This window comes from Colobus angolensis, unplaced genomic scaffold (assembly GCF_000951035.1).
Source record: "Colobus angolensis palliatus isolate OR3802 unplaced genomic scaffold, Cang.pa_1.0 Scaffold315, whole genome shotgun sequence".
Taxonomy (NCBI): domain Eukaryota; kingdom Metazoa; phylum Chordata; class Mammalia; order Primates; family Cercopithecidae; genus Colobus; species Colobus angolensis.
Window position 1 is genome coordinate 466890 of NW_012116433.1, and position 13034 is coordinate 479923.

Genomic DNA, 13034 nt, shown 5'->3' on the forward strand with positions numbered 1-13034 from the left:
CACTTATGAAGCTTAGTTTTGCTGGATATGAAATTCTGGGTTGAAAATTCTTTTCTTTAAGAATGTTGAATATTGCCCCCCACTCTCTTCTGGTTTGTAGGGTTTCTGCAGAGAGGTCCACTGATAGTCTGATGGGCTTCCCTTTGTGGGTAACTTGACCTTTCTCTCTGGCTGCCCTTAACATTTATTCCTTCATTTCAACCTCAGTGAATGTGACAATTATGTGTCTTTGGGTTGCTCTTCTTGAGAAGTATGTTTGTAGTGTTTTCTGTATTTCGTGAATTTGAATGTTGGCCTGCCTTGCTAGGTTGGGGAAGTTCTCCTGAATAATATCATGAAGAGTTTTTTCCAACTTGGTTCCATTTTCCGCATCACTTTCAGGTACACCAATCAAACGTAGATTTGGTCTTTTCACATAGTCCCATATTTCTTGGAGGCTTTGTTAATTTCTTTTTACTCTTTTTTCTTTAATCGTGTCTTCTCACTTTATTTCATTAATTTGATCTTCAGTTGCTGACACCCTTTCTTCCACTTGATTGAATTGGCTATTGAAGCTTGCGCATGCATCATGAAGTTCTTGTGCCATGGTTTTCAGCTTCATCAGGTCATTTAAAGTCTTCTCTCCACTGTTTATTGTAGTTAGACATTCATCTAATCTTTTTTCAAGGTTTTTAGCTTCTTTGCAATGCATTCAAACATCCTCCTTTTGCTCAGAGAAGTTTGTTATTACTGACCTTCTGAAGACTACTTTTGTCAGTTTGTCAAAGTCATTCTCCATCCAGCTTTGTTCTGTTGCTGGTGAGGAGCTGCAATCCTTTGGAGGAGAAGAGGAGCTCTGATTTTTAGAAATTTCAGCTTTTCTTCTCTGGTTTCTACCTATCTTTGTGGTTTTATCTACCTTTGGTCTTTGATGTTGGTGACCTAAAGATGTGGTTTTGGTGTAGGTGACCCTTTTGTTGATGTTGATGCTATTCATTTCTGTTTGTTAGTTTTCCTTCTAACAGTCAGGTCCCTCAGCTGCAGGTCCGTTGGAGTTTGCTGGAGTTCCACTCCAGACCCTGTTTGCCTGGGTGTCACCAGTGGAGGCTGCAGAACAGCAAATATTGCTGCCTGGTGCTTCCTCTGGAAGCTTCATCCCATATGAGGTGTCTATCTTCCTATATGAGGTGTCTGTTGGTCCCTACTGGGAGGTGTCCCCCAGTTAGGCTACACAAGGGTCAGGGACCAACTTAAGCAGGCAGTCTGTCCATTCTCAGAGCTCAAACGCCATGCTAGGAGAACCACTGCTCTCTTCAGAGCTGTCAGACAGGGACGTTTAAGTCTGCAGAAGTTGTCTGTTGCCTTTTGTTCAGCTATGCCCTGCCCACGGAGGTGGAGTCTAGATGCAGTAGGCCTTGTTGAGCTGCAGTGCACTCTGCCCAGTTCAAGATTCCTGGATGCTTTGTTTACCTATTCAAGCCTCAGCAATGGCGGACACCCCTCCCCTAGCCAGGCTGCCATCTCACAGATCGAACTCAGACTGCTGTGCTAGCAGTGAGCAAGGCTCCATGGGCATAGGCCCCACTGAGCTGGGCACAGGAGAGAATCACCTTGTCTGCTGGTTGCTAAGACCTTGGGAAAAGCACAGTAGTTGGACAGGAACGTCCCATTTTTCTAGGTAGTCTGTCACAGCTTCCCTTGGTTAGGAAAGGGAAATCCCCCGACCCCTTGTGCTTCCCAGGTGAGGCGACATCCCGCCCTGCTTCAGCTCGCCCTCTGCGGGCTGCACCCACTGTCCAACCAGTCCCATTGAGATGAACCGGGAACTTCAGTTGGAAATGCAGAAATCACCCATCTTCTGTGTCAGTCACACTGGGAGCTGCAGACCAGAGCTGTTCCTATTTGGCCATCTTCTGTCTGGTTTGTTTTAAGTGATTCCAACCACGTGTCCAGAGGCTTATCTTCCATGAAATAACTTCCCCATCCATTACCTGCCTTAATGTCTGAAATTCCACCATTTTAACACCTGCATTAAGGTGTTAATCTCAATGGTCTTTGAAAATTACCTTTATGGGGTAATATTCACCTACTAATGTGTATGAAAAAGTGATAAGGAACTGGGGTTCAGAACATCCTAGATGCTTGGGTGGTAAATGAAACAATATCAAGTAAAGTCAGCCTCAAGAACAAAGCTTCTTGGGGTCTTGTCTTATTTACACTATGTCCCCAGGGCTTAGAATAGTGCCTGGCAACCATACATGTGCTCAATAAATATTAGTGGAATGTGAGAAGAAAGGAGGAGTGAAAATGATTTAAATGTAAGAGTTATGAAAATTTCAAGAATTTTAACCTCCAGGTACTAGAAAACTGACCAAAGGAATATTATTTGCCAGTTTAAAAATATCATAGAAGACTAGAAGGTGACTAAAAATTAGGAAATTGTAAAGTCTACTTTCCTTCCTTCCTTCCTTCTTTCCTTCCTTCTTTCCTTCCTTTCTTCCTTCCTTTCTTCCTTCCTTCCTTCCCTCCTTCCCACCCTTCCTCCCTCCCTTTCTCCCTTCTTCCCTCCCTCCCTCCTATCTTCCTGCCTTCCTGTCTTATTTCTTTCTTTCCCTTTCCTTCTTTTTTTCTTTCTTTTGAGCCAGGGTCTTGCTCTCTCCAGGCTGGAGTGCAGTGATGCAATCATGGCTTTCTGCATCCTTGGCCTCCTGGGCTCAAGAAGTCTCCCCACCTTAGCCTCTCAAGTAGCTGGGACTACAGGTGCATGCCACCATACCTGGCTATTTTTTTGCAGAGATGGGGGTCTCGCTATGTTGCCCAGGCTGGTCTCAAACTCCTAGCCTCAAGTGTTCCTCTCACCTCAGCCTCCCTAAGTGCTGGGATTATAGGTATGAGCTATGGCACCTGGCCTAAAATCTTATTTTTAAGAAATGAGAACAAAGGGGATAACTAATTAGTAGGCCTGAATATTTGATTTTCATGCCCAGAAAGGTCACCACCAAATTGATGTGCAGGTTACTTGAAGAAGAGGACAGATATGCAAGATGCACCAGCACAAAAACAAAATCAGCACTGAATACCATAGTATGGGAGTTTCTAAAGGCCATCCTACAAAATACAAATTCCACAGGGTGCTCCACCAAAGAAGAATTTCCTGGGCAAATGAGTTTAGAGAATACTAGGCACTACATCCCATTTCTGGAGTTCCCAGTGCTCTTCAGGACATTGAAGCTATAAAAATCTCGCAAAGCATTCTTAGCTTTGTTTACCCACATTTGACCAGGTAATATTTTCTCTAAGGAGCACTCATTGATATTCTATGGAACTTATTTCTTATGGAACCTACTCTGGGAAATGCTGCTCTACCAGCATATTAATTTTTATAGTATTCTTCTTCAAGAGCAATGACTAACAGTATCATTGCCATTTTTAATTAGTTTATAAATATGTTTCAGTTGCCAGAGGTAGCCATGGCAAGTAAAAATAAACAAATGCATATAAAAAATTACATTTTATAAGTGAAGAAAGGCCTCAAAAATTCCTTCATAAGTAGTGAGAGATATGAATAGAAAACTAATTTATATCCTCAAAACTAACATGATGATTTACCCCCAAAATACTATTCTGTTAGAATAAGTTGCTTGAATAGCCAATTTGTTTGGTTTAAGTGAATAGTGAAACATTAATTATTCAAGCAGGAAAAGCCTTTAAACATTGTCTGACAGTCCCCAGCATTTTGGTGAGGTGAAGTGCCTTTTCATTTGTCCCGTCTTAAGTAGCCTGCCTTTGGGAGTATGGTGCTAAGTGAGAAAGAGGAGGGGACGTTACTCTGTGTTCCCTGTGAGCTTCAGAAACCTCCCACACAAGGGCTCAGTGAAGGTCACTTCATCCTTAGTGGGACTGCTCTCCCATTGCTTGGGGTCTCCTGCTTTAGGTACTCTGTAGCTGGAGGGACTGAGGCCCACAGAGGTGCCCAAGGCCACAGCCAGTAGGACCATGACCAGAAATTAGGGGCAGCACCAAGCAAGGGTGAGCAGTTCAATCAGACTGTCTTACTCTAGGATTTTGGCTTCTCTACTTCCCAGCTACAGGACTTGCGCATGTTACTTAATTTCTCAGAGCATGTTTCCTCATCTGTGATAAGAGGATGGTGAGGGATTAAATAACTCAGTGAAACACCCAGTGTGTGCCTGGCATATAGTAGGGGTTTCATAAATGGTGGCTCCCTTACTTGCCTACCCTACCAGTGTGATCTGCTGCCTAACAGTAACAAGCCTTATAACCTCAGCATTGAATCCAGCAACCATTTACCGAACAGAGGTTTCTGACTGATGAAAGGGTATCATCAACGGGATAAAACAATATTAACATGACCCGTTTAAATTACACCCCAACTGCAGAAATCTTCCTTAAATGGTAGCTTTCAGTGATTCAGCATGTACCGCATTGCTGGTAACTAGGAAATGTTAAAACTTCATAGCCAGCAGGAAGCAATATAACACACTATTCCTTATTTAATTTCTTTTAACATCTTTCATCCCACTAAAGTGGTAATCATTTTTTTCTTCCACTCATTATAAAAAAGACTGGAGGTAGATAAAATTTTCCCAAGAGTTGTTTCTCCTGCAGAAGCAAAAGAGACACCTTTCTTTGCCTTCCCTTCTTTGATCTAATTTTCCTTTCTCTTAGCTTGCAAGGATGCAGCTGGAATTGAGTATGTTTTTGTTCCAGACTTTGTGCAAAGTGCTTTGGGTGCCTTTTCTCATTGTATCCTCACCCCTACCCTCTGAGGCAGGCACTGCTATATGAGAGATGGTTAAGGTTCCTTCCTATGATCACCTGGCTAGCAAGTGGTTGAGCTGTGATTTAAACTCAGGTGTGGCTCTTCCTCACTTGGCTCTGCTGCGACTGCTTTTCAGAAAGAATGATCATCTTCCCAGAAGCTTAAAATCCTTTTAGGTAAGACCCAGGGGTGGGGACGCGGGAAGAAGAATAAGCCACATAACTGCCTACAGCCACCAGCTCGTGCATGTCTTTACTTAAATTAGGTGCCCGTATGCCCCTCCATGGCCACAAAAAAAAAGCTCATGGCTCCTTTGCCAAGTTGATTGGTCCCCAACCTGTACTACACTCCCTCCCCACTCCCATCCAAGGCTGGCTCCGAGACCAGTAAATAGCGATATTTGTATTTCTTCTGATGTTCTTTGCTCACCATAGCAGTTTGCTGGGTTCCTAACTTACGCCTTTCCGTTCCTGGGAACCTGAGCATCCAGCAGTCTGCTCTGGCTTCAGTGGGTCTCGTGGGATGACCCTTTCCACCTTATCTGACACCCCTTAGTTACCACCTGGAAAGGCAGCAGATAACGGTGCCGGATCCGTACCTTCCTCGGGCCGCTCGCTTTCCAGTAGCGCCACCACCTCGGTACCCTCTTCGCCGGAGCCCCGGACCTCATCCACGTCCACCACCGTGGCGGCGGGCGCTCGGGGCTCCCCCGGGGTCCCCGCCCGTCCGGAGCCCGACGGCTCGGGCCCAGCCTCCCGGTGTCTGCGGCCTCCGCCGCTCCTCTCGGCCTTCGCTCTCTTGTTCTCCTTGTGCGGGGACCTGCCGCCTCGCCCGCGGGACTCCCTGGAGGAGCTCCGCGCCCTCCTCTCCATCCTCAGAGCTGCTGGGCGGCCGGAGCAGCAGCGCGAGAGCGACTAGGGGCACGGGATCGCAGTCCCTGCGGAGTCGCTGCGGGTCTGCGTGGCGCGCCGGGGGGACCCTAAAGACAGGTGAGTGGGCGCTGAGGGCGAGGGGCGGGACCCCGGAGCCCTGGGCGGGGCCGTGGCCGGGCGCACCCGGAACCCCGACGGCTGTTTTTCCGTGGAGCTGTGGACTGCGCCCGCCAACTCCCACGGCCGGGGCGGCGCTGAAGCAGAGAGGCCTGGGTGGGAGAGCCGGCGCCGCGTAGGGTGCGGGCGTTGAAAAGTGCGTGTCTGCAGGTGGCAGCCCGGGCTGCGAAGACTCAGTTCCTGGAGGGTTCCTAACGTCATGCTAGAGGGCTGAGGGAGTACAGAAACTCATCGCAGGCCTTGGTTTCGCTGCAGAACGAATACATCTTTTGCCTTTTATTGCAGATTTCTGTGGAGAGTACCAGTTGTTAGTAACTTTTTTTTTTTTTTTTTTAGGTCCTGCTTGGGCAGGGCCAAGTAAAAAAGAAAAAAGAAAAAAACCACAAAAGGTCATCGAATTAAGGTGACTTTAAGGTAAAATCAGAAATTTCCCCTCAAGCCCCAACTTTCCTTCTTGGAGTCGTCTCAAGGCTGCCTTTCTCTCCTCCCTACTTATTTCTTATTTTATATCCTGGCCCTAGTTGTTCTACAGATGCATTAACCCGTAATGATGCTGGTTGATTCCTCCTGGGAGTATTTACATTTTAAAAGGGATGAAAGGAAATTCTCTTTGCGATGTGTTTCGTCTCTGTTATTATTTAGCATCTTTATTAATGCTTATGCCTGATGTTGATGATGCAATGCTTCTTGAAGAATCATAGGCAGGAAGGGGTCTGCTCTAACTTCTGTTTTTAGGAAGGGACACTTTGTCCCGTGCTTCCATGATGAAAGCAGGAGTTGGGCTTTTTCAGGGTTCACTGGCCAGGCTGGATCTAGCAACGAACTGGAGAGCTGCCTCACCCTCTTCTGAGGGACTTGAAACATTGAATAGGTTTATTTCTCTTTCACTTTCTGTTAATAATTTGTTTCTTACTGAAAGGTAGGTTGGTCAAGATAACCCATCACCCAAGATTTATGATACTACTCAGTTCAGATCACATGATGGCAGAAATAATGTTCACTGATTTTTAAAATATTTCAATATTTATTGAATTCACACAGCAATAGCTTTTTTTCTCTCCCAAAACCTTATTAAAGACTGAGGACCTGAAGTAACTGAAGTGCGTCTGGAAAAACCATTCCACTACTTTCTTCTATATGTTCCAGGTTAGCCACTGCGAGTAAAGTAAATAAAAGATGAGCAATCCAGTCATATAAATAGGTTTTTTTACTGTCCAAACCTGATCATTGCATGGGCTACCTAAGGAGGACAAGTATTTCCTCACAAGGGCCTGCCTCAGTTGATAGTTTCTGCCTACAACACTATAGTGAGAAAAATTCCAAAGCTGCGTTTGGCTCATAGAGAGAAAGGTATCATGATTATTTCATATTCCCCTGAATTAATATTTGCTATTAAACACAGCTAGCATCTTTATCATCCTGTAGAGATTTCCCCATTAGACAAAGCGAGAAACTATTTGTAGCATTTACTGATGTTTTTCCTCAGCCTGGTCCTGTTATAAATTAATTTCATCCACATCCCCAGCTAGACTCTTATACTAAAATCGCATCTGTTTTTTTTACTCCAAGAATGGAGCAGGATATCTGGTCAAATGATATTCTCAAAACTGTACTGTCTTTCTCTCTTTTTTTTTTTTTTTTTTTGAGACGGTGTCTGGCTCTGTAGCCCAGGCTGGAGTGCAGTGGCCAGATCTTAGCTCATTGCAAGCTCCGCCTCCCGGGCTTACGCCATTCTCCTGCCTCAGCCTCCCAAGTAGCTGGGACTACAGGCGCCCGCCACGTTGCCCGGCTAGTTTTTTGTATTCTTTTTTTTTAGTAGAGACGGGGTTTCAACGTGTTAGCCAGGATGGTCTCAATCTCCTGACCTTGTGATCCGCCCATCTCGGCCTCCCAAAGTGCTGGGATTACAGGCTTCAGCCACCGCACCCGGCTGTACTGTCTTTCAATAAGAGAGAAATTCCTTGTAGGAGAAAAACCAACGGGAAAAGGCCCTTCTGGGTGTTGGAGCCCATGCTGGACACTTGTTCTCAGTCACCTTCGCTCAGTTTCCTTGGTTTCTTTGACCACTGACAAACTACATAATCATTACTTCGTTTTCTATATCTATACCTAACAGCAATATAAGCAGCTGCTTATAACACAAGTCTGCTGGGGTTATGAGTGACAAACACAAAATCCGAGAAGCTGCATACCATTCCATGATAAAAAGGTCAATCCAGCATGGCTGGAAGGTGGAGGAGTTGGGGAGGGGAGTGCTGAGTTAGCAGATAAGTCCAGCTGGCTGTCCTCATCTACTTTTGCAGGGATGCTGCTGTTTTCTTTTAGATTCCTTTTTAATTGAAAGTGTTGCTCATCTCTTTGCTGAAAATATGCTATGCACACATTCTGAAACTCTCAATATTTTACTCCTTGTTTGGATTTGTTAAGAAACTGACATCTGTGGGAACTGGGTTACTAGAAGAAAGGGAGGATCAATTAAAGCTATTTACCTTTGAGTTTATGTTTCCAAGATGAAAGGTTATGAAAGAGTGCAAGGCTTTCTAAAGTATTACACTTATTCCCAGTTAGTGTTTTGAAGTATTATATCCACACGAATAAGTGAAGGCATGAATACTGATTTATATGGATTATTTAATGGAAGGCTGGAATTGACTGGCACTACATGACATTACAAATCCTATTATTTTAGAGCTGGAAACTATAAGGACTTACTGAATTTGACTTTCTCAATTTGTAGGTGGCAGAGAGACTAATTAGGAGGGCACAATGGTGGTCTAGGAAAGTGATGCCACTGACAGCCTGATCTGCAGCTTTGGCTGTGGGGATGGCTTGGATTCAGGAAATATTTCTGAGGGAGAAAATGAAAATAATTTGGTAGTCTCATGGGGTTATGGAGTGGGGACCATGAAGAGATAGAGGACTTGAGAAAGATGGAGAGTTCAACCTTAATAGGCTGAGCAGCTGATCAGAAGTTGCAGCTGCTTTGGTTGATCCACATCCCCTGTTTTGCCCCCAAGCATCTTATGTTCCTACCCTCTTTGCTTTGAAATGCAGGTGTTGGCCTGTTAGGTGCAGGGATGAGATGAGACTTATTTAACTTCTCTCTCATTAATTCACTTCATAGATACTTAGTGAGCACCTATTACATGTATTGCACTGCTCACTCCTGAGGATTTAAAGGTAAGACATGGTGCATGCCCTTGAGGAGCGTATAGTATAACAGGGAGAGACAGATGTGTAAACAGACAAGTGTGATAAAGTGTTGTACATCCGGGTTTTTCAACCTCAGCACTACTGACATTTTGGACTGGATGATTCTTTGTTGTGGAGGGCTGTCTTGTACATTGTAACAGCATCGTTAGTATCGCAGCATTGTTAGCAGAATCCCTGGCCTCTGCCAGATGCCTGTAGCACTTCATTCCTAGTTGTGGTGACCAAAATTATCTTCAGATATTGCCAAGTGTTTGCCCCGTGGCATCAAACAAAATTGCTCCTGGTTGAGAACCACTCATCTATATGGTACTGTGAGAACACAAAGAAGGGAGTGAGTAACATTACCTGAGTGGAGTCAGAGGAGATCCAGTTTGGGCCATACTGGGATGAATAGGTGATACTCAGGCAGACTTTGAGAGCTGGGCCTTCCAGCCAGAGGAAACAGTACAAAATATAGCAGGTCAATCAGTGGCTTGACAAACTGGCAAAAGAGGAGGCCAGAGAGCTAGGCAGCCCAATAAATGAAAAGCCTTTTCATATAAGAGAATTATATATTTATGTTTAATTTATATTGCCAAAAGAAGCCATTGAAACATTTTAAGCAAGGGAAATGGTAAGATTTGCAACTGAGAAGAGTCACTTTATGGACAAGGTGGAAGGTGAATTGAAATGGGAAGAGGATGGGCCGGGCCTGGTGACTCACGCCTGTAATCCCAGCACTTTGGAAGGCCGAGGGCAGACCACGAGGTCAGGAGATCGAGACCATCCTGGCTAACACGGTGAAACCCCATCTCTACTAAAAATACAAAAAAAAAAAAAAAAAAATTTGCCGGGTGGGGTAGCGGGTGCCTGTAGTTCCAGTTACTTGGGAGGCTGAGGCAGGAGAATTGCTTGAACCCAGGAGGCAGAGGTTGCAGTGAGCCAAGATCACGCCACTGCACTCCAGCCTGGGTGACAGAGCGAGACTCTATCTCAAAAAAAAGAAGAAAAAGAAAAAGAAATGGGAAGAGGATGGAGGCAGAGAGACCAGTGAGGAGACTCTTGCAACAGTCCAGGTGAGAGGGAGGATATGAGTTATGTTTACAGGGACAAGTGATGACTCTCAGGACTCCAATCAAAGTGACTGGTGAATGGGGCTGACATCCAACTAAGGGAATACAAGAGAGGAAACAGATTTTGTGTAAAGGTGGGTGGGCCAAGTTCAGCCTCAGAGGTATTGAGCTAGAAGTGTCTGAAGGTATTCTGTCTAGAAATGTACAGTGGGCAATGAAATATTTAGGTTTAAAGTTCAGGAGGGATTATGTTTCTGAAGCCAAGATCCTGACTCTTTCACTAGCTGCTGACTGTGGCTCCAGCATCCTGTGCTGGATTTTCAAGAGAAAAACACAGAAGAGGAAACCACACATGGCGAAGTGATCCTGGCCAGCGATGGTTTCAATATACTTTATCCTCTTTCTGTTTTTTTTTCACTAAAGATACATTTCTGCGCTGGGCGCAGTGGCTAACGCCTGTAATCCCAGTACTTTGGGTGGCTGAAGCGGGTGGATCACGAGGTTAGGAGTTCAAGACCAGCCTGGCAAAGATGGTGAAACCCATCTCTACTAAAAATACAAAAAATAATTAGCCAGGCATGGTGGCAGGTGCCTGTAATCCCAGCTACTCAGCAGGCTGAGGCAGAGAATTGCTTGAACCTGGGAGGCAAAGGTTGCAGTGAGTGAGCTGAGATTGCGTCACTGCACTCCAGCCTGGGCGACAGAGCGAGACTCCGTCTCAAAAAAATAAAAATAAAAATAAAAAGATACATTTCCTGTTTCTGGCTTGGGTGACCCTAAGGACTCTATTTTGTCCCTTTATAGTTCAGTGTTATGGAAGAGGTATGGTGGGGAGTGAAGGGGTGGAGAGAGAAAAGGGGACAGATAGGGAGAGGGAGAGGGAGAGCGTGATCCTAGCGCAGTGCTTCCAGTGTTTTCCCATTCAAGGACAGAAAATGATACTATTTGAATAGCATACTGGGGCAACTTGAGGGGATTTGAGGGTGTCTGTATAGGGCTTGGTGAAAAAATTAGTTTTTGATATATAATCATAGTTTTAAAAAGTGTTAGGGATTCAATATCAGTAAACTAAATTTGTATACAAATATTTTAAAATTTTAAAACAGAATCTTGAGTTTGCTTCCATAGATATAAATTTTATGTTTGAAATGACTACATAAAATTCCTAATCAAAATTTTTTAAATGATGAACTCTAAATTTTTGTTACCATGAATGAGAAACGTGTTCTTACAATTTTAAAAGCTTTAAAAATCATTTTTACAATCACTTAAAAATTTATAGCAGTTAAACTTAAAGAATCTAATTTCCGTCATCAACAAATGTAATTTTGATATTTCTTGTGATAATGTGAATGGGTTTCATATCTAATCAACTTTTTCTTTAAACTTATTTCAAAATGGCTAGGCGCGGTGGTTCACGCCCATAATCCTAGCACTTTGGGAGGCCAAGGCAGGCGGATCAGGAGATCAGGAGATCGAGACCATCCTGGCTAACATGGGGAAACCCTGTCTCTACTAAAAACACAAAAAAATTAGCCGGGCATAGTGGCATGCACCTGTAGTCTCAGCTACTTGGGAGGCTGAGGCAGGAGAATGGCTTGAACCCAGGAGGTGGAGGTTGCAGTGAGCCGAGATTGTGCCACTGCACTCCAGCCTGGGTGACAGAGTGAGAATCCGTCTCAAAAATAAATAAATAAATAAATAAATAAATAAATAAAATGTATTTCAAATAATAATGAGGCTGGGCACAGTGGTTCATGCCTGTAATCCCAGCACTTTGGGAGTCTAAGGCAAGAGGATCTCTTGAGCCCAAGAGTTTGAAACCAGCCTGGGCAACCTAGAAAGATCTCTGTCTCTATTTATAAATGAATGAATTGAATGAATGAGTGAGTGAAAGAATGGATGAATGAATGGGAAAAGGAAAGGAAAAGAAAGGAAAGGAAAGAAGCTCTAGGGAGCCCAACACAAGCATTATTAAGAGCTGTCGCGGTGCAGCTAGAACAGATTCTCCACCTGTCTTTCTCTGTGCTGTGCAGTCTCCATGTGCAAGGGACCACAAACTTCACCCAGAAGTGAGGGCAGAAGCAGGTCCTTGACAGCGCTTAGCTTCTTGCAGCAGATCAGTGAGTGCTGGATGGCTTTTACCACCTGGAGGCCTGTGGCATGCCAGCCAATCCCACTTGGTTGCCTTCTAAAAAGTCTGCGTGTAGGCTACTTTGGTCTGGCGGTTCCCGGCATCTCTCTAACCCCCAACCCTAAAGCTATCCCTATGGGCTGAGAAAATTAGTATTAGACTGCACATCTGTAATTGATTTGGGGCAACAGAGGTGGGAAACTCCTCTACAGCATGCATCAGAATCACTTGGTGGGCCTGTTAAAGCATAGGTTGCTGGACTCATCCTCCCCACCCCTACTTGCTGATTCAGCAGGTCAAATGAGGCCTGATAATGTGCATTTCTAGCCAGTTCCCAGGTGATGCTGTTGGTTCGGAACTACGCTTTGAGAGCCAGTATGATACAGGTTAAACAAAAGTGTTTTCTAAATACTCCATTTACAGCAGCCGCATTCTCACTGTCTTATCCTAGTTTATTTTTTGTAAGATCCTTTATCATTACTTGATGTCGTATATTATATATTTTATCTGCTTAATGCTTGTCTTTGGTAATGTCCAGAAAAACAGAGACTTTGTTTTGCTTACTGTTGTAGTCCCATCTCTTAGGACAGTACTTGGCACACAGTAGGAGCTAAAAGATATTTGTTGCATGAATGAACATGCCGTTTGGAAGGCATTAGCCAAAGCTAAAACTATGAGATTGAGAAAGCTGACCTAGGAAGAGGGGAATGGATAAAAAGGCAAAGAGCCGGCCGGGCGTGGTGGCTCATGCCTGTAATCCCAGCACTTTGGGAGGCTGAGGCGGGCGGATCACCTGAGGTCAGGAGTTCGAGACCAGCCTGGTC

General features: G+C 44.5%; 1 protein-coding gene across 2 annotated transcripts in view; it reads right to left on the reverse strand.

The window, feature by feature from the left end:
• Positions 1–5723, reverse strand: part of NPHS2 (nephrosis 2, idiopathic, steroid-resistant (podocin)) — a 24765-nt gene extending 19042 nt beyond the window's left edge. For both annotated transcript variants that reach the window (XM_011951122.1, XM_011951121.1), the window contains exon 1: positions 5361–5723. In XM_011951122.1, the coding sequence (XP_011806512.1) occupies positions 5361–5634 (274 nt within the window). In that variant the 5' untranslated portion in view covers positions 5635–5723. The remainder of the gene's footprint in view (positions 1–5360) is intronic.
• Between the last annotated feature and the right edge of the window lie 7311 nt (positions 5724–13034).